At 45.2% G+C, this 19,284-nt stretch overlaps 1 protein-coding gene across 1 annotated transcript in view; it reads right to left on the bottom strand.

The window, feature by feature from the left end:
• Positions 1-19,284, bottom strand: part of TECTA (tectorin alpha) — a 293,627-nt gene that overhangs the window by 69,277 nt on the left and 205,066 nt on the right. Inside the window, exon 10 of the mRNA XM_086954233.1 lies at positions 7,731-8,292. Coding sequence (XP_086810359.1) covers positions 7,731-8,292 — 562 coding nt within the window. The remainder of the gene's footprint in view (positions 1-7,730; positions 8,293-19,284) is intronic.

Raw genomic sequence — 19,284 nt, 5'->3', positions numbered from 1 at the left:
CGAGGCTTGCGGCCCTGCCACACGAAAAGGGAGATGTCAGCCTGCGCTTGCTGTATCCAACCCACAGGGGGCTGGAGAGGTAGAGCGTGAAAAAGATACAAGATCTGAGGCAGTACTGTCATCTTCACCGCTGCGATACGGCCCAGCCACGAGAGCAGGCCCTTGCCCCATCGGCCGAGTTCCTCCTTAATCTTCTTGCTAAGGGAAGAATAGTTGGCTTTGACCATGTCAGGCAGCGAAGGTGCAAGCAGAATCCCCAGGTACGGCACCGTGGAGGAGGACCACTGCATAGGGAAAAGACGCTGGAGGTCTCGCCTGGTGTCCGCGGAGAGCGACACATCCAGGGCAGCCGATTTGGACATGTTCATTTTAAAGCCGGCCACGCGTGCAAAGGCGTTCAGTTCCTGGACACAAGCAGGGAGTGACCGCCTGGGGTCATCCAGGGTCAGCAGGACATCGTCCGCATATAGGCTAACAGTATGGGTATACTGACCCATCTTAACCCCAATAGCGTCCGGATTGTCGCGAATCCTCTGGGCGAACGGCTCCATATAGAGGGCGAACAAGAGTGGTGAGAGGGGGCAGCCCTGTCTCGTACCACGCTCAATGGCAAAACTACTAGAGCTGTGTCCGTTGACTCGTACCGATGCTGACGGTCTCTTATAACAATTGAAGACCATGGTGCGGAACTTCTCGCCGATCCCCAGTTTCCCGAGAACCAGCTCGAGGTACGGCCAATGAACCCTATCAAAGGCCTTCTCCGCATCGACCGACAGCAACATCCGTTCCCCCGGGACGCGTGAGGCCTTTTTCAACACGTGCGTCACCCTCTTGGTGTTGTCGACTGTCTGCCTACCGGGCACAAAACCAGCCTGGTCCGCCTCCACCAGGCCCGGTAGGTGCAGGCCAAGTCTGGCCGCCAGGATCCCCGTGTAGAGCTTAAGGTCCACATTCAGAAGCGAAATAGGCCGATATGAACCGCACAGGGTCCGATCCTTCCCGGGCTTCGGAATAACCGACACCGTCGCGGAAAGGAGGTCCGGCGGGATAGCCCCCGGCTCAGAGAAGGAGTTGAACAGGCGAGCCAGGATAGGCGCCACAGTGGAGCAGAAGGTCTTGTAGAACAAGGCCGTGTAGCCATCCGGGCCCGGGGCCTTACGTGCTTCAATCGTGCGATAGCGGAGATGACTTCCTCCACATGGATGTCCCTCTCTAGGTGGTCCGCCTGGGCGGGCTCCAGAGCCGGGAGGGTCATAGACTCCAGATAGGCCTCAGCTTCTCCCGGTGGGGAGGGTTCCGCGGCGTGTAGCGCCTCGTAAAAGCTACGGAAGCAATCCGCCACGTCCGCGTCACCGGTAACTGGAACCCCATCTGCACCCACTAGCTCCTTCACCACATTGCGTTGCTGCGCAGCCCTGAGCCGATGGGCCAGGAGCTTACCGCATCTGTCCCCGCCCGTATAAAAGGCATGCTTCAGACGCAACGCTGCGTATTCCGCCCGATCTAGATCTAGCGCAGAGAGGAGTTTCCTCGCCGCTTTCAGCTGCCTCCAAACTCGAGGAGCCCCCGTTCGGCGGTGAACCTGCTCAAGTTCCCTGACTTGCGCCGTCAGTTCGTCCCTCTTACATTGCCGCTCTCTGTTCTCCGCCGAGGAAATGGAGATAAATTCCCCCCTGAGGACCGCCTTCAAGGCTGCCCACTGCGTCGCCAGAGACGTGTCGGAGTTGCTATTGTGGACCAGATACTCCTGAATGACCTCCCCCACTCGCTTCACCACCGACTTCTTATGTAGAAGAGTATCCCGAAGCCGCCACATCCCTCTGGAGGGGGGGGCTGCCGGCCAAGCAAAGACTCCGGACACCGGTGCATGATCGGACAGGGACAAAACCCCGATGTCTGCTGCCGTGGCAGCCGAGCGAAGCGGTCCGCTCACCAAGAGGTAGTCCAACCGCGAATAAGTGCGGTGCGCGTGGGAGAAGTATGAATAGTCCCGATCGGTGGGGTGCATAGTGCGCCAGAGGTCATGCAGATCCATCTCTGCAATCCGGTCTTGCACCGCTCGGGAAAGCTCCCCCGTCTGCGGGAAGCGTTGGGCAGACCTATCCATAGCTGAGTCGAAGACCATATTTAGGTCTCCCCCCAAGACAACATGGCGATCGGGCGAGGCAGTGACGTCCACCAACACTGATTCCAGGAAACGATCCTGGTGGTCATTCGGGCTGTAAACGGAGCCAACCGTGAAGGCGATACCCCCAAGCCGCATGCGATACACTAGGAGCCTCCCCTTCTGCTCGGCATATTTGTACAATACCTCGCCCCTGAAGGAGCTGGCTAAAAGAATGGCTACACCCGCAGTCTTGGTCGCCGCCGAGGAGAAGAATTGGGTGGGGAACTTGGCGGAGCGCAGCCTGTGACAATCTTTGGAAAGTAAATGAGTTTCCTGCAAAAGGCAAATGTCCGCTTGCGTCCCCTCTAGCAGGGAAAGGATCGCCCTACGCTTCACAGGGTTGTTCAGACCCTTAACATTAAGGGTCACCACCTTCAAGGACGGCATCGCTCCCAGGGGATCGAAGCGCTATGCAGCAAGCGAGGGATCAGCGGAGGGGGCGCGCGGGGCAGGAGCGCAGGGAAGGCCAGGACCGGCCTCACGTGTGCTTGGGTAAAAGCCAAAAAAGCGGAGATAAACCCCCTTGATAATATGCCCCACAGTGCCTTCTTTATCCAGTGCAGTGTTTCTTCGAAATAGTTAAGGCACATTATGGGAGAATCCAAAGGACATCAGCTGGTGCTTAAAAAATCTGCATGCCCTAATCCTGAGCTATGTTTACAACTTGAGTTTCATTTCCTGGTATAAAGAATGGCAAAAGTCAGTCCTCATCCACCGCCACCCTCATTCCCTTTTATGATGGCACAGAATTATCCTGGTTGCTTCTATGGACCATGTGCAGAGGACACCTTTGGAGGGCTTTCACTGGCTGCGTTAATATAGCTCTACATCTAGTTGATAATATGCTATTAGAGCCTGCTACCGAGGGCTATAGTACTTGTTAAAGGATCGGAGCCTGATGTATAAGAAGTGTAAAGGGCTTTTAACAATGGCTATAGCCAGAGATAGAGGGGCAATATTGGTAATGCAACATTCCACCCACTGGGGATCCTATGTTCTAAATTAGAAAGGTAGTAACAGAAAGATAAAAATTAGAATGTTGGGGCCATTTTTTACCAGAGCCACTCCAAAGTTGGGAATGGGGCTGTCAGCATTCCACAGTTCTAATTGAAGTAAAACAGCAATTGAGACTGTCGACAAATACAATGTTCCTTAATTCTTTCTACCTCTAAATAGTTTATTGTTTCTGCGAGGAGGCCTCAGACACTATCAGCCTTTGTCTCTTTTATTATGAGATCCTTTTTGATGTCTGCGTCTTCTCTAATAAGCATCAATTAGTGTAGTCCCTTTCAGAAGTCCAGGCTGAATTGTACTTTTCCATTCTTGTATTGACATCCAATCTGTATATTTGTCTCAAAATATTTGAATCACTTGCTGTGAGCTAATCTGGCACCCCTTGCAATTCACAGACTGATTCTGAAAGAGACATTTCCAATTTGGGGCTGGCATTCTTGCAGTCGCATGTGGTACACCTTGTCCATCCACTGTTTCAATGAAAATACCCTACATTTGTTTGTATAGGGACCAAAATGTTGATTAAATGCTGTTGATTGCTTTTGCATATAAATGTATGTTACATTCATTTCTCCAACAACATTTCTATCCATGCTTTTTGTGTGTAAACAATTCACCAACACTGTTCGAAAGCTCTTTTAATCGCAAATCTTTTAGCACTTTGTTGGAAAGAAAATGTCCCCTGCATGGTAAACAGGTGTGTAACCCTTGCCTGAGTCTCCGACGGGATGTGAAAGTGGCATGCTTATTTTTTGTTTGGCACTGACTTCATGCTAATCTAGCATGTGTGCAGAGGACTGGATCTGCCCGTGATAATGCTAGGTACAGAATGTCTTCTGAGACCTGCAGCGGCACAGCAAACATGCCATCGTGGTGGGTATTGGAGCACTGTCCCTACTATGCATGCAATGAATAAAGTAGTGGTAGCAGCAGCCCAAGTTTGCTACATTTTAAGTGTGACCAGGACTTGTCTATGGCTTAGAGAAAGTAAGGGCTCTGACCCATCATGTAAACCTCCACTGCTATGTGAGGCTGCAGAATCTTGTGCTGACCTCCTGTGTGCATGTCAAGGGCATATGGGGAGTGAAGGTGTAGTACATATATGGTAGTAGGACTCTGTGTGTGATATGTGTCTGAGTAGTGAGGAGAGCTGAACCAATTTTAGATGCCCCTGGTGTATCATGGTACAAGATGGAAGGTGATCGCATCTTCCTCAGACAGTGGAGGATTATTATCTGCATTCTTGTGGCTGGATGGTGGAGTACCACAAGCTGAAGGGACTAAGGGGGAAATAGGGGTTCCATTACTAAATGAATAAGATGGGTGGGGTTTGAACTGCTGTTGTTGAAGAAGAGTACATTTCTAGGCACACCCTATCCTTTTGTCTGTCCATCATCAGTGCTTCAGGAAAGTTGGTGGCAGCCAGGTGCAGAGCTATCATACTTTTTTGTGTACTTGCTTTGGATACTACTGCTTGTGACCAGTCCCATTGCTAATTGCATTGAAAGCCAAAGAGAATAAATCAAAATGCTTCTGACGCCATAGACAGTTGATGTACATTCCTTGCATGGTAAATGTGTATACAATTGTGATGAAAACCACCCTACTCAATTCCCATTCGGAGTTCTTATAGTCCTAGGAAGGGAACAAGGCGGGTGTCTTTCTGAAAGCCAGCTTTCCAGAGGTAGGGAGACATCACCAGCAGTCTACACTTTTTGATGGAAGAGCTGAAGGGCTGACTAGTGCATAGGAGTGAGAATTGAAGGGTAGTGTCTGGTCCTGCAGGAGGAAAAACTGTCCAAAAGAAGAAGGTCACCATGTTTCCAGCATGAGAACAACCAGAGAAAGTTGTCTGCACCAGAGGACAAAGTCAGGAGTTGCCTGTGCTATGAGGTGATCCCTGGTCTCTGAGCAATTTCTCTTGTGAACTGTACCAAGTCTTTGTGAGAATACCCATCATTTTGCCATCTGCCAATCCGCCATGAGCTCATGAGACTAGTGATATTTGTTTCACCACAGTGACACCCAAGCAGGTGCTCTGATCAGGTCAGAGGCCACAACAACTGAAGACACAGGATGTATGACGTTACAATGCATGCTTTTACCACGCATGCTGTTACAACGCCAGTTTTACAACGCAAACCTTTACAACTCATAGCGCTTTGGGGTGCTGGATAGTGAATAGTTTAATTTACTATTCCAACTCCAGTCCCCGTGGACACTAGGGAAGGTGTTGGATAGTAAATTAAATCTATTCCCTATCCTAGAGCGCCCCCCAGCGCAATGTGTTGTAATGGTTTTCGTTGTAAAACCTGCGTTGTAATAGCACTGCGTTGTAAAAGTTTTGTTGTAAAGGATGTTTCCCGAAGACACACCTCCACACCTGACTCAGCCCAGATGCTGCAACTGCAGAAAACACACCACAATGGATACCATGGCTTGGAGGCCACAGCAACCGTACCTGAGTATCAGTCTGCAGCCAGACGTGGGTGGCTGCAAATGCAGAAGACGAGTGCTTCTCCACAGGTCTGCCATGCTGAGTTCTCCAGCAGTCCCTGCTCCAACACAAGGTTGCCAGCAGGCTCCAACAGAAGTCAAGCAGTGACTAGAAGGGTAGGAACTTTAAAATCACCCGTTGCACCACTAGAAATGCAATGCCACCCAGAAAGCTTTGCCTGTGAATGTAATGACAGGCTAAAACATGCAGAAGAAATCTGGCATGTGGACTTGTATTTTTTGCCTAAGTCTACGCAACACGTTGAACTGTGTTGTACATCCAGATATTAAGGTAACTGGAAGTGGTCTGCACCTGTGTTTAATTAATGCCTACACCCACAATATACTGGAGACAATAGCTATTAGAAAACACCTTGAGCTGGGGGGTGGAGAGCCTTACCGAAAATCATAGCCAGGATTACAGCACTGTATTCCAATTCCTTTTGAGCTGTTCAGTATTTCGTTTTGCTGTGGGAATTAGGTACTTTCTTTTAACTAAAGGCTAAGGACTGTGCTTCTGTCCCTTGGTTGACTGTTGAGTCTCCCACCCTACCCCCCATAAAATGATTTAAGTGCTTACCCTGGCTTCCTGGAGAGTCAAGCGTGGAAAGGTAATGCTTGGCCCATTTTGCAGATCCAGAGTAGGACGGAACTCAGGACACCAGTGGCACATGACCTCATTCACTAGGGTATGGGATCAGTAGCCCTGCCTTTCCTGTGGCCCCCAAATTTAGTCTGCCCCCCTTATATAAAACATTTTATTCCCATTCCTCCAGTATTGATCATTTTCTAGAACTACTAAATAAATGCATTCCTTACACTTTGTCCTCTGAACCACAATTAATCTGTGATGCTTCCCTATGATTAAACTTTAGTAAAAGAGTAACCTCATTACCCCCATTCTAGGATTAGCTTAGGGTGCATGTTTTGTAAAATAATAATAGCTACCCCTTGAATTCCCTTTATTTTTCCCATGAAAAAAGTCCTGTTAGGTTTTTTTAATTCCTTTGACCTCAACTGAAACTTTAAGGTGCATACTGTTTCTCAGTATCTGCTTCCTTCTGAGACGTTCCTCCACTGATTAAAAGGATGGCAGCATTGCAATGCAGTACCATCATTTTGTCTTGTGATAACGTAAAGGTGTCAGTCAGAGCTTGACAATATTTGCACACTTGAGCACTGTATATGAGGTCTTTTCTGATCGGGATAGCGGCAGGAGCCAACTCATCGATATCCCTGCCTGGTCCCTGGCTCTAATGAAAACTGTCTTGTACAACATTGCCTGACTCATCACAGGTCTGAAGACAAATGGCTCCATTAATCCAACTCATATAGATTTACACACACTGCTCACCCAAGCCCACACAATTTTCTGGCCTACTTGGATCATCTCCAACAATTGCAACCAGTAGACTAACCTGATTGGGAGGAAAATCTAACATCTCAGAAGTCCAACAGAACATACAAAGCCAGTACTCCATTAGACAGAAAACACAACAAATGCAAAAAAGAAACAGACCTGAAGTGAAGACTTCATTAACTGTGTCATCAGAATGACTCACTAATTCACAACAGCCCACACAATGCTAAGGATGCCTGGCCTCCACCTTGGGGGTGCCCAGGAGTGGATGCCTCACAGGGAAAGCCAGGATGGGTTCCACAGGGGTATTCGTACAAGCGTCTTGAGACCCTTGCGGGTGAGTAGTGCGCTATACAAGTATCAATTTACATTTACTTTCCATTTCAAAAAGGACCTGGAAACTCATCTCTTCAGTGAGCAGCTCATGAGCCAAACTGCAAAGAGTAAGCATGCTCTTCCCCACTCCAACATAGACTCTTATACAAATTCCTGAATCATTTCACAACTACCTTTGTATTGGGCTACATTATCTCCAGTCTTGAATTACTCGTAATAAATAACATTGCATAAATAAGTGTCAATCACATACTCAACATTCTGCATTATCATTAATGTCATGCATGTTTTATCCCCTTGCAATGATATATAATTCTCATCAAAATCCTTCTGTACAATGGCAGCCATGATACTCACAGCAGGAGGTGTAGTTTCGCCATCCAGTGATAGCAATGCCCTGGGTTTGGCATGTGCTCGCATAATTCTGCAACCAGCTGCATGCCGTTTGTACAGCTCCTGTGTCAATGCATGCGTCGAACAAGCAGTTCTTGTAGAAGAAGTCTGGGTTGACCTTGCTGTGGCACTTGGCAAAGACACTATTCCGGTTTGGGATGAAGCCACAGAGCTGTTGGGCTTTCCAAAAGCCCTCTACTTTGCCACAGGAAGGGCAACGGTCTCCACAGCCGACTTGGCAAAACGTATCCCTCTTCACCCAGCTGTGCCCAAATTCACTGACGCTCAAAGTGATGGATCCACCAGCAGTCTGGAGGTCATCCTCCAGCTTGCCGTTGTAGCGACCGCACAGGCCATAGGTGCTATTCTGCAGGTGCCGCGGGACTGTGACAGACAGGAAAGTCTTCCAGTCGTAGACCACCTTCAACCCAAACTCCGTCTCCACCACTATGTGGAATCCAAAAGCAAATATGTTCACCTTTCCATGGCCAAGCTTAAGAGGCAAGTAGAGGCGTTCTTTGTTCACCTGCAAGAGAAGTATAACAACCTAAGGCATACTGAAGAATTGTGAAATCTGACCCTGTTATCAACTTGATTATACAGCAATAAGGAATATCATTATAACATCATCCTTATGATTATTATTATTATCATCATCATCATCATCATCATCATCATCATCATCATCATAATTATTACTATCATTATTATTATTATTATTATTATTATTATTATTATTATTATTATTATTAATATTATTATTATTATTATTATAACAAGTATGATTATTAATATTATTGCTATTACCATTGTTAGTATCATCATTATCATTATTATTATAATTGTTATAATTATTATTATTAATGTTATTATTATTATTATTAATAATTAATAATATACAACAAGAAAAGAGTCCCTGTACTTCAAGGATATACCTTATATCGTAAAATAGCCCCCTAAGGTGTCTATGGGGGCTATATTCGACCTAAAGGGAAAGAAACCCTAACAATCCCAAGTAACAATATAATGATCACTCAATAGTGGCTAGCAGTCAGTATAGGACCTCTGTACACAACAAAAACTTCAAGGAAGATTCAACAATATTTAAAAACACTATAACATGTATCAATATTTAAAATCATCAATTTATTGTTCATAATTAAAAACATCATCAAGTATGGTAATACATAAAATTACAATCTGTAAACAATAACAAAAGTGCAGTTGTGCCTCACTCAAGAAGAGAGAGAACGAGATGGAAACATGGGGGTCATTAGGATGGCGGGCAGACTAAGTCCGCCCGCCATCCTATCAGTGATTGGGACTGCCCACCATAAGGCGAGGGTCCCCTGCCGGGTATTAGGATGTGCCCACCACTTTAGCATTGTGGCGGGCGGTGCTCTCAGCACCGACTGCCACAATACTAAAAATGCACGTATGCATTTGCATAAATAAATGCAAATGCAGGGGGGTACCACAGGTACCCACCGTGTGCACCCCCCACCTCTCCTTCACTCTGGGGGCCCCCAAAGTGAAGACCGCATGCGATGCCGCCACGGAATGGCATCTGAAACAGCCCATGTTAATATGGCTGGTGGTATCTATTAGACCCCGCCACCATATTGGACCTTTTCCGCCCCGGTCGCAAGACGACCGGGGCGGAAAAGCGGTGGACGGTCTTTCCGCCATGCAAATATGGCGGGGGGTCATTTAGGTGTGGATGGCGGGTGGATTACCCCCACCAGGCAGGCAGTGGCTACCTCAAGCCTGGCGGGGGCAATCCGCCCGCCATCTAATGGGCCCATGGTGTCTGTTTGTAATGTGGGCCAAAAGGTCATTTTGTCAAGGATTTCATGATAAAGCCAAAGAGGGAAAACTATACCACCTAAGGGAGCAATCCTTACATAGAAACAGACTCTCTCATGAAAGCGTAAGGGCTCAAAGACCAGGAATGGAAACTTTTAGTGTCTACTCAGTCCTTTCTTTGAGAATTGACAACAAACTGTTGGTTGAATATTTGCAACTGCCTCTCCATATGTATATAAACAATGTATATCTTCCGTTGGAGGCAATGATAGACTTGGGAGCAACTGGGAATATGTGGATAGCACTGTAGCAAGGACTTTACAAATTCAGTTGTTGCAGAAACCCAATCCTGAGACAAAAGCGGCTGAAGACAAAAGTCAATTTTCTTCAGATCCAATAGTGCATTGTTTCCTCTCCCTTACAAATCATTACTCAGAAATATCACCATGAAACCCGACAGTTCAATGTTATTAACTCTCCACAGTATAGCATCATTTTGGGCATTCTAAGGCTCAAAAAGCAAAACCTCGCCATTGATTGGTCAACTAGAAAGGTGATGTTCAAGTTGGAATACTGCCTGAATGAGTGTTTGGGGTCCAAGGAGTCAGCAGCAAAGGGTTTAACAACTTGTCAGAAAATTGCTATCTATTCAGTACTTGGAGTTTCAGGATGTGTTCAATGACCAGCAAGCAGAAAACTGCCACCCATTAACAGTATGACTGTCAAATAGATTTGATACCTGCGGCAGTGGTACCGTGTGGAAGAATTTATACACTATCAGAACGTGCAAATCATTACTTATGCTACAATCTGGACAGGTATTTGGCAAATGGCTTTATTCAACCATCAAAGTCCCCTGCTGCCTCTCCATTGTTTTTCATCCAAAAGGCTAATGGTGAATTAAGAACTTGATTTGATTATTGTGCCTTAAACAAGGTGACAGAGAAAAATATGCATCTGTTGCCTTTGATACAGTCCTATTTGACCACGTAAAAAAGGCAGTCATTTATATGAAATTTGATCTGAAAGGGGCTTATGATCTAATGCAAACCTAAAAAGGGGATGAGTAGAAGACAGCCTTTTGCACTTGATGTGGCTTATTTGAGTATAGGGTTAAGCCCTTTGGATTATGCAATTCCTGGATTCGTTTGTCATAGTCTCCATTGACAACATCCGATGTATAAATCTTTAGTCATCTAACATTATCACTACATTTGTGCTGTCTTAAAACATTTTAAAAATGTCACTTATTTTGTATAATCACTAAGTGTGAATTTCATGTGTTCGAAGTTGAATTATTGGGGGTAATTGTGTCACCCAATGGACTGAAGAAGGGTGACCAAAAGGTGCAAGTTGTCAAGGAATGGTGGTACCTCAGAACGTATGTGATGTACAATGCTTCCTAGGGTTTGCAAATGTTTATCGTTGGTTTATTCAACAGTTCTAAAAAACTGTAACACCAATTATGAAGCTGCTGTGAAAGAACACATCATTGGCATGACCCTTGGAGTTAGACGAGGCTTTCCGTCATCTAAAGTTAGCCTTCACAACTGCACCCATATTGGCACACCCCAATCCTGATTTACCATTCATAGTAGAGGCGAACACCTCCAATACTGCCATTGGGGCAGTTTTTTCCCAAAGAAACTCCAAAACAGATCAATTGCATTCCAATGCTTAGATGCCTTCTGTGAATGGAGGTATACTCCTATCATAGGAATCTCCAGTTCATGAAGTCTGCAAGGATGCTTACCCCTCAGCAGTTACGGTGGATGTTGTTTTTCGCAGAATTACATTTTATAGTAACATACCAACCAGATATTGAAAAAGGAAGCCAGATGCTCTGACATGCCAAGGTGGTGAAAAAGTGTTGCTAGATGAACAACCATCATTGATCCTCATGAAGATATTTGTGCTACACTAGCAGATGATTTCATACAAGACATATGAATGGCTATGCAGAAATCCTATATGGAGATGTTGACTTTTAGAGTACTTGGAATGGAAATTAAGACAGGGATATGGTTCGCAAAAGGAATTAGAACAAATAACCAGACAATTCTGGTGACCAACAGTGAAAGAAAATGTTGAGCTCTTTGTGAGCAATTGTGAAGTATGGGCTACAACCCTTGCCAACTCCAAACTTGCCTTAGGGAAACATCTCTCTGAAATACATAGTAGGACTCCTAAAAGACAAGGTTAATAGTAATTTTAGTGGTAGTTAACAGCCTAACCAAATGGGCCATTTAGGGCCAGATGTAGGAAGCCGGTTGGTAATGGCTGAATTTACCGAATTTCGGCCGTTACCGACCGGCATTAGGCTTTTCAGATGTAGGAGGCCAAATTATAGGATTCGGTAATTTACCGAATCGGTAATTTAAGGAATTGGTAAATTACCGAATTTTTTAAAAAACGATTTGGTAAATTACCGAATCCTTAATGTAGGGAGCACTCAAATGAGTGCTTTTCTCATTTCAGGATTTGTTATTTACCACCAACAAGTCGGTGGTAAATATCGAAAACCGTGAAAAAAGCAATTTTTTGCAAATTTTAACAGTGCCATTTGGCAGACACACATGCCCTTAGGGCATGTATGTGTGCCACATATGCACCCGTGTACTATTCAGGAGTGCAACAGGGTGTCAAAATGACACCCTGTCACCCTTGAATGTGTTCCCCATTTTACCGAATCTGTATTTGCCGATTTGGTAATTCCCATTTATTCCTCGGTTAATACCGATTCAGTATTTACCAAATCTTACCTATTCTGTAGATGAGTGCTTTTCTCATTTCAGGATTTGTTATTTACCACCAACTACAAGTCGGTGGTAAATATCGAAAACTGTGAAAAAAGCAATTTTTTGCAAATTTTAACAGTGCCATTTGGCAGACGCATGTATGTGTGCCACATATGCACCCATGTACTATTCAAGGGTGCAACAGGGTGTCAAAATGACACCCTGTCACCCTTGAATGTGTTCCCCATTTTACCGAATCTATATTTACCGATTTGGTAATTCCCATTTATTCCTATGGGCCTGGAGGCCCATAGGAAAGAATGGGAAATACCGAATCGGTAGATACCGATTCGGTATTTATCGAATCTTACCTATTCTGTAAAAAATACAGAATGAATACCTACATTGCATTTACCGATTCTAAAATACTGAATCGGTAAATCTGGATTACCTACATCTGGCCCTTAATTCCTTATCAACATATGCCGACAGCAGGAGTGGTAGCACAGTTGTTGCTAACACATGTAGTTTGCTTATACAGCTTGCCCAAAGATATTGTCTTATTGTGTTGGGTCGTTCTACAGAGTTTACATCCCAATTTTGGAACAAATGGTTTTCAACTTTACAGATGTCTCCAGCATTATCCACCAGTTTCCACCCACAAACAGACAACCAAAGTGGAACATTTGAATCAGATGCTAAAGCAGTTTCTATGGTGTTATGTGGACTCATCAACTGAAGCCTGGGTTGTACTGCTATGGTTAGAAGAGGTGGCTTACAACAGTGCACAATATGTTTCCACACACTTTACACGCTTTTATGCCAATTATGGGTTTCACCCACACTACATCCTTTTGTATCATCTTGCAAAAAAGAACACATTTACAGATACTCAACAGTAAGTTATACACACTCAGGACACCGTACAAGGGGCAAAAGAACAATTGCAAAGGACAAAGTAAAAGTATAAAATACGACCAAACAAACACAAACAAGAAAGTACACCAAATCAAAAAGGCAAAAGAGTCTGGCTGTTCACTCATAATTTGCAGTTCAAAAGCCACAGCGTATTTCACCAATGATTCATTGAACCATATAAGGTAGAGAAGCAAGTGAACCCAGTGGCAGGAAGTTTGGTGTTACCTTACACGTTCTGAATACACCCCGTATACTAAACCTCTTTATTACAGCCAGCTCAAGGACTCATGACTAAGAAACCTAAGCCCATTTGGATAAATGAGGATAAAGAATATGATGCCAAGATGATACTTGACTCAAAATGGAAAGGTACCAAATTGTGGTATTTGATTGCCTGGAACAGTTTTGGCCCAGGAGAAAACTCTTGGGAGATAGCCACTGCGGTCCATGCCCTGCACTTACAAAAACGATATCATGAGAGGTTTCCATCCAAACTCGGGTCCTATCAGCATTCTCCAAAAGGGGGATGCACAGTCATACCGCCTTCTCCATCACTAAGGAACACTTCCAGCCCTATTAACTCAACCCCTCTGAAGAGGCATTCTTTGCATACTTTAACACTGTTGTTCTGAACGTTTTCCATATATGTTGTTGCATATGACATGTTAACAGGATATACACATTATAGAATTACCATTTGAACTGAGCATATTTGAACATGGTACAGAGAGTTGTTATGCTTGGGATTTTGGGCCAAAACTCCTGTCTTATATTTGACTACATGTACAGACAAGACTAATATATTATTTGGAACTACAAGTCCCAAGACTTTCTGTGTCTTACAGGAAGTACAGCAACAGGCAGCCATGTTGGGTTGGGGATCCAATAAATGCTGCCCTGCCAATCGTCGCTTGTTACTGTGCAAAGTCAGTGACCTCCAGCAGCTCATTGAGAACCCCACGGTCATAGTGTGAGTCGCATCTACAGCGAGATGCAGCATTCTGAGTTGGTGCTGACATCAGAAGACAATCAAGCGGTACAGGTGCAGTTGCACCATCAGTAGTGTTTCTATGCTGCTTCAAAGACAGCTCCTAGAGCAGTACTCACCATCTGCAGATACCCGACGGAGCAGGTAAGTTGCTTTCATTTTGGTTTCTGCGGGTGGGTTCCGCTGTGTTTTGGAAATGTTATGACTATGAAGCAGTGCAAACGAGTGCGTGGGCTCTGCTCTATTGGTTTATTAAGTGATTGCATGCAGTATGGACAAAATGCAGGTGGGCTCCACTTGTACTTGCTGAGAACATGGAACCCGCATCGTTCTGTTTAATCATTGAGGATGGTTCTGCTTGTGCAAAGACTTAAGAACTGTACGCAGTGCTTAATAAGAAGAGACTCAGACATTTGAATTGTCATCTGAATGAATACTGAATGCATTCAGGTTATCGCTAAAAAGGGGTACAAATGGGGTTGGTGATGGACGGAGCATCTGAATCAATCAAACACTCACACCCAGTCATAAGATATGGGTTTAATCCATCACCGTTCTTTAGCCCACTCTGCCACCCCAGTTTAGACATGGCTATATGCAAATCAGGGAATTGGATGTTTAGAATTTATTGTGAGGTCCAAGCGACAATAGTCTAAGGTAGGACACAGTGTATAGCATTTTGATAATTGTTCTGTTGACGGATTAACATTATGAGTGGCAGTGAATGTCATATTTTCACCTTCTAGATTAGAACCAACCTCTGGTAAAACTCCTGGAAAGATATCGGAAATCAAGCCCTAATATACTCTTTCAGGTAAGGTTGTGTAGCAGAACAGGTCTATGATATATAACGGCACGTTCCAGCTGCATCACATTTAATTTAGATCTTGTGCCTTTCAGGTCTCCCTCCCATCTGTCCCCTTCCTTTCCTCTCTTCCCTCAATTGTCTGTGCTCAAATAGAAGTCTGCAGTTGGGGTTAACACAAAAGTGGCCCAATTGAGCATTGCATTGATCCTAAAAGGTTCATTTGATTGATCAGTCTGACCCTGTGCCTCATGGGAACAGTCCAGCCCGAACTGCCAAGCCATATCTTCCCTGGACCGGAAACAAGCTTCCGAGGACCGGTTTCTGGCATTCCAGCCGTTTTCAGCCCGGATTGCTTGAATCCAGTGGCAAAGTAGGCAAGGGACTCACGTCTGAGCATACCCTGCAACACTTATGGTGGCCAAAAGCGGTACAAAAGGGGGTGGTGATGGACGGAGCATCTGAATCAATCAAACACTCACACCCAGTCATAAGATTTGGGTTTAATCCATCACCGTTCTTTAGCCCACTCTGCCACCCCAGTTCAGACATGGCTATATGCAAATCAGTCTGACCATGTGCCTCATGGGAACTGTCCAGCCCGAACTGCCAAGCCATGTCTTCCCTGGACCGGAAACAAGCTTCCGAGGACCGGTTTCTGGCATTCCAGCCGTCTTCAGCCCGGCTTGCTTGAATCCAGTGGCAAAGTAGGCAAGGGACTCACATCTGAGCATACCCTGCAACACTTATGGTGGCCAAAAGCGGTAATAAAGGGGGTGATGATGGACAGAGCATCTGAATCAATCAAACACTCACACCCAGTCATAAGATCTGGGTTTAATCCATCACCGTTCTGTAGCCCACTCTGCCACCCCAGTTCAGACATGGCTATATGCAAATCAGTCTGACCCTGTGCCTCATGGGAACAGTCCAGCCCAAACTGCCAAGCCATGTCTTCCCTGGACCGGAAACAAGCTTCCGAGGACCGGTTTCTAGCATTCCAGCCGTCTTCAGCCTGGCTTGCTTGAATCCAGTGGCAAAGTAGGCAAGGGGCTCACGTCTGAGCATACCCTGCCACACTTATGGCGGCCAAAAGCAGTACAAAAGGGGGTGGTGATGGACGGAGCATCTGAATCAATCAAACACTCACACCCAGTCATAAGATCTGGGTTTAATCCATCACCGTTCTTTAGCCCACTCTGCCACCCCAGTTCAGACATGGCTATATTCAAATCAGTCTGACCCTGTGCCTCATGGGAACAGTCCAGCCCGAACTGCCAAGCCACGTCTTCCCTGGACCGGAAACAAGCTTCCGTGGACCGGTTTCTGGCATTCCAGCCGTCTTCAGCCCGGCTTGCTTAAATCCAGTGACACAGTAGGCAAGGGACTCACGTCTGAGCATACCCTGCCACACTTATGGCGGCCAAAAGTGGTACAAAAGGGGGTGGTGATGGACGGAGCATCTGAATCAATCAAACACTCACACCCAGTCATAAGATCTGGGTTTAATCCATCACCGTTCTTTAGCCCACTCTGCCACCCCAGTTCAGACATGGCTATATGCAAATCAGGGAATTGGATGTTTAGAATTTATTGTGAGGTCCAAGCGACAATAGTCTAAGGTAGGATACAGTGTATAGCATTTTGATAATTGTTCTGTTGACGGATTAACATTATGAGTGGCAGTGAATGTCATATTTTCACCTTCTAGATTAGAACCAACCTCTGGTAAAACTCCCGGAAAGATATCGGAAATCAAGCCCTAATATACTCTTTCAGGTAAGGTTGTGTAGCAGAACAGGTCTATGATATATAACATCACGTTCCAGCTGCATCACATTTAATTAAGATCTTGTGCCTTTCAGGTCTCCCTCCCATCTGTCCTCTACCTTTCCTTTCTTCCCTCAATTGCCTGTGCTCAACTAGAAGTCTGCAGTTGGGGTTAACACAAAGGTGACCCAATTGAGCATTGCATTGATCCTAAAAGGTTCATTTGATTGACAAGCCCTGCAAGAAGCCAGGATATCCATACCACTGTAGACCAGAAGAAACATTAGAGCGCTGTGGATGGGGTAACTAGTGCCAACTCCCCTTGCCAAATTTGAGAGCAGTAACCTGAAGAAACTCAATAAATCTGCCGGGAGTGGCTCCTGGGGCAGAAATGGCTGCTCAAGAACAGAGTTGGTCAACTGCTTAAGAGGGATGCTGGAGGTGCCATTGCCCGAGGAAGACACTGCTGCAAAGGTACAAGGTTGTCAAGAAGCCGGGAAAGATTACTCAAGGTCATCGCTGAGAGAACAGGAGAGATCAGTACCACTGTGCAGGTACAGAGGATAGTAATATAAATAAATATAAATAAGTTGAAATGTGGAGCTTTACACCACTAGCTAAATATTAAATAAATACATAACTGATCAGACTGCCAATGTATTCCTTTAAGCTCTCTTGCTTGCATTATATACATCTAATAAAGTATTTCCAATGTATGTTCCAACTGGATGATGTACAGCTTCAAGCAATATATCCGAATAAGTACACACTCCAATGTTGTAACTGAAAGGTTCTTGGGCCACTGCCAGACCATCACTTTTTGTGACGTTCTCTATTGCAGGAGCCTGCACAAAATTTATCAGGCAGCACTAAGCCACTTTATTTTGGCTTAATGCAGCCTGATAAACATTGTTTCCTTTAACGCAGTTTTCTGCGTTAAATTGGTATGTAATGTGTGTTGCTTGAGAATTTCCAGCAACATCCATGGCTTTTTGACACTGCCCCAGATTGATGAGAAATCCTTAATCTGAGGCTGCGCCAAAAAACTATGCCTCTCTAGGGAAGGCGTAAGGGAGACACAACAAGGAGAAATATCTTTATTTTTCCTCGTTTTTACTTTTTCTATGTGTGCTGCAATCTGAATAGAAAGAGGGAAAAGCTTCTTGTGATTGTTTTTGTGTAGGAAGGTTTCCTTTCCTACACAAAAACAATCATCCCCTCAGTGCAGGCACCCTTGCCCCTTTGTGTAAAGGTGCCTGCATTGGGGCATGGCAGCCCATTGTGCGCCGGCGCAATGCAAAAGGACAGGAATGCGCCATATCTGATAGATACGGCCCATTCCTGCCCTTTTCTTTTGCCATAGCGCAGTGCAGTAAGAATGCCTGCGGTGTTGCCCTATGGCAAAAACTAATCAATGGGGCCCTTTTGTTTGTATGCTACATTAGAATATTAAAGTAATAATCTTTAGTAACTTTTAGAATACCACTTCAAACTGCACTTCTGACTTATCCAGGATTCAGTAGTACTCAGAAGTGATGCTTATATTATTTAGAATTCTATTTGCTTTTCTGGCTTCAAACAGTATTTGTCTACCAGACATGTATAAATTAATTGGTTGTTGACTTTATGCTCAATAATATGGTTTCTTTTTCATACCAATATATTGTTTGTCTATTACCTTTATATAGATAGTATATGATGCCTATCATATTTGAAATAAAATGTCACAGTTGTATGCTTAATTATAAGATAAACTATTGTTCAATCAATCAATCATTTGTATAGAGCAGCACTGGTACCCCTAGGGGTTTCTGGACGTTGTGCGTGCCATTTCTCCAACAACAAAAAACCCCCAGGATTCAGTGCCACCCACAGGACTGAGACCACGCTGATCGCTGCCACAGACGACGAAGCACATTCCGGCATTGGAAGAAATGCACCATGTTGTGCATTTTTTCCTGTGCAGGACACTGGGGGTGCAGAAATACAGAGGGGCACAACATGTCCCCCCTGCATGCACCCCCATACACAGAGGTGTCAGGGGGCCCTATAAGGGCCACCCTGTGTTGCCTCACCATCATCATTTCCAAGGTGGGCACACCGTCGTGGATAAGGTTGCGGTGAGGCAACTCGTAATATGATTGGCAGTGTCGCAAAGTCAGATCGCCCATCTGGTTACTGGTGTGCTGCAGCGGTCCTATGGCAGTGCCTTTCTAAGGCTCAAAGGAGAGCCATAGAAAGGCTGTGCCATGAAATCGACGAAGCGCATTCCTGTATTGGGAGAAATGCACCATGCTGTGCATTTTTTCCGGTGCAGGAAACTGGGGGAGCAGAAATACAGAGGGGCACAACATGTGTCCCCCTGCATGCACCTCCATACACAGAGGTGACAGGGGGCCCTATAAAGGCCACCCTGTGTTGCTTCACCACCATCCTTTCCAAGGTGGGCACACCGTCGTGGATAAGGTTGCGGTGAAGCAACTCGTAATATGA

This window comes from Lissotriton vulgaris, chromosome 2_1, assembly GCF_964263255.1.
Source record: "Lissotriton vulgaris chromosome 2_1, aLisVul1.2, whole genome shotgun sequence".
NCBI lineage: Eukaryota > Metazoa > Chordata > Amphibia > Caudata > Salamandridae > Lissotriton > Lissotriton vulgaris.
The sequence above is the reverse complement of the archived record's forward strand: the minus strand, read 5'-3'. Positions and strand labels throughout refer to the sequence as shown.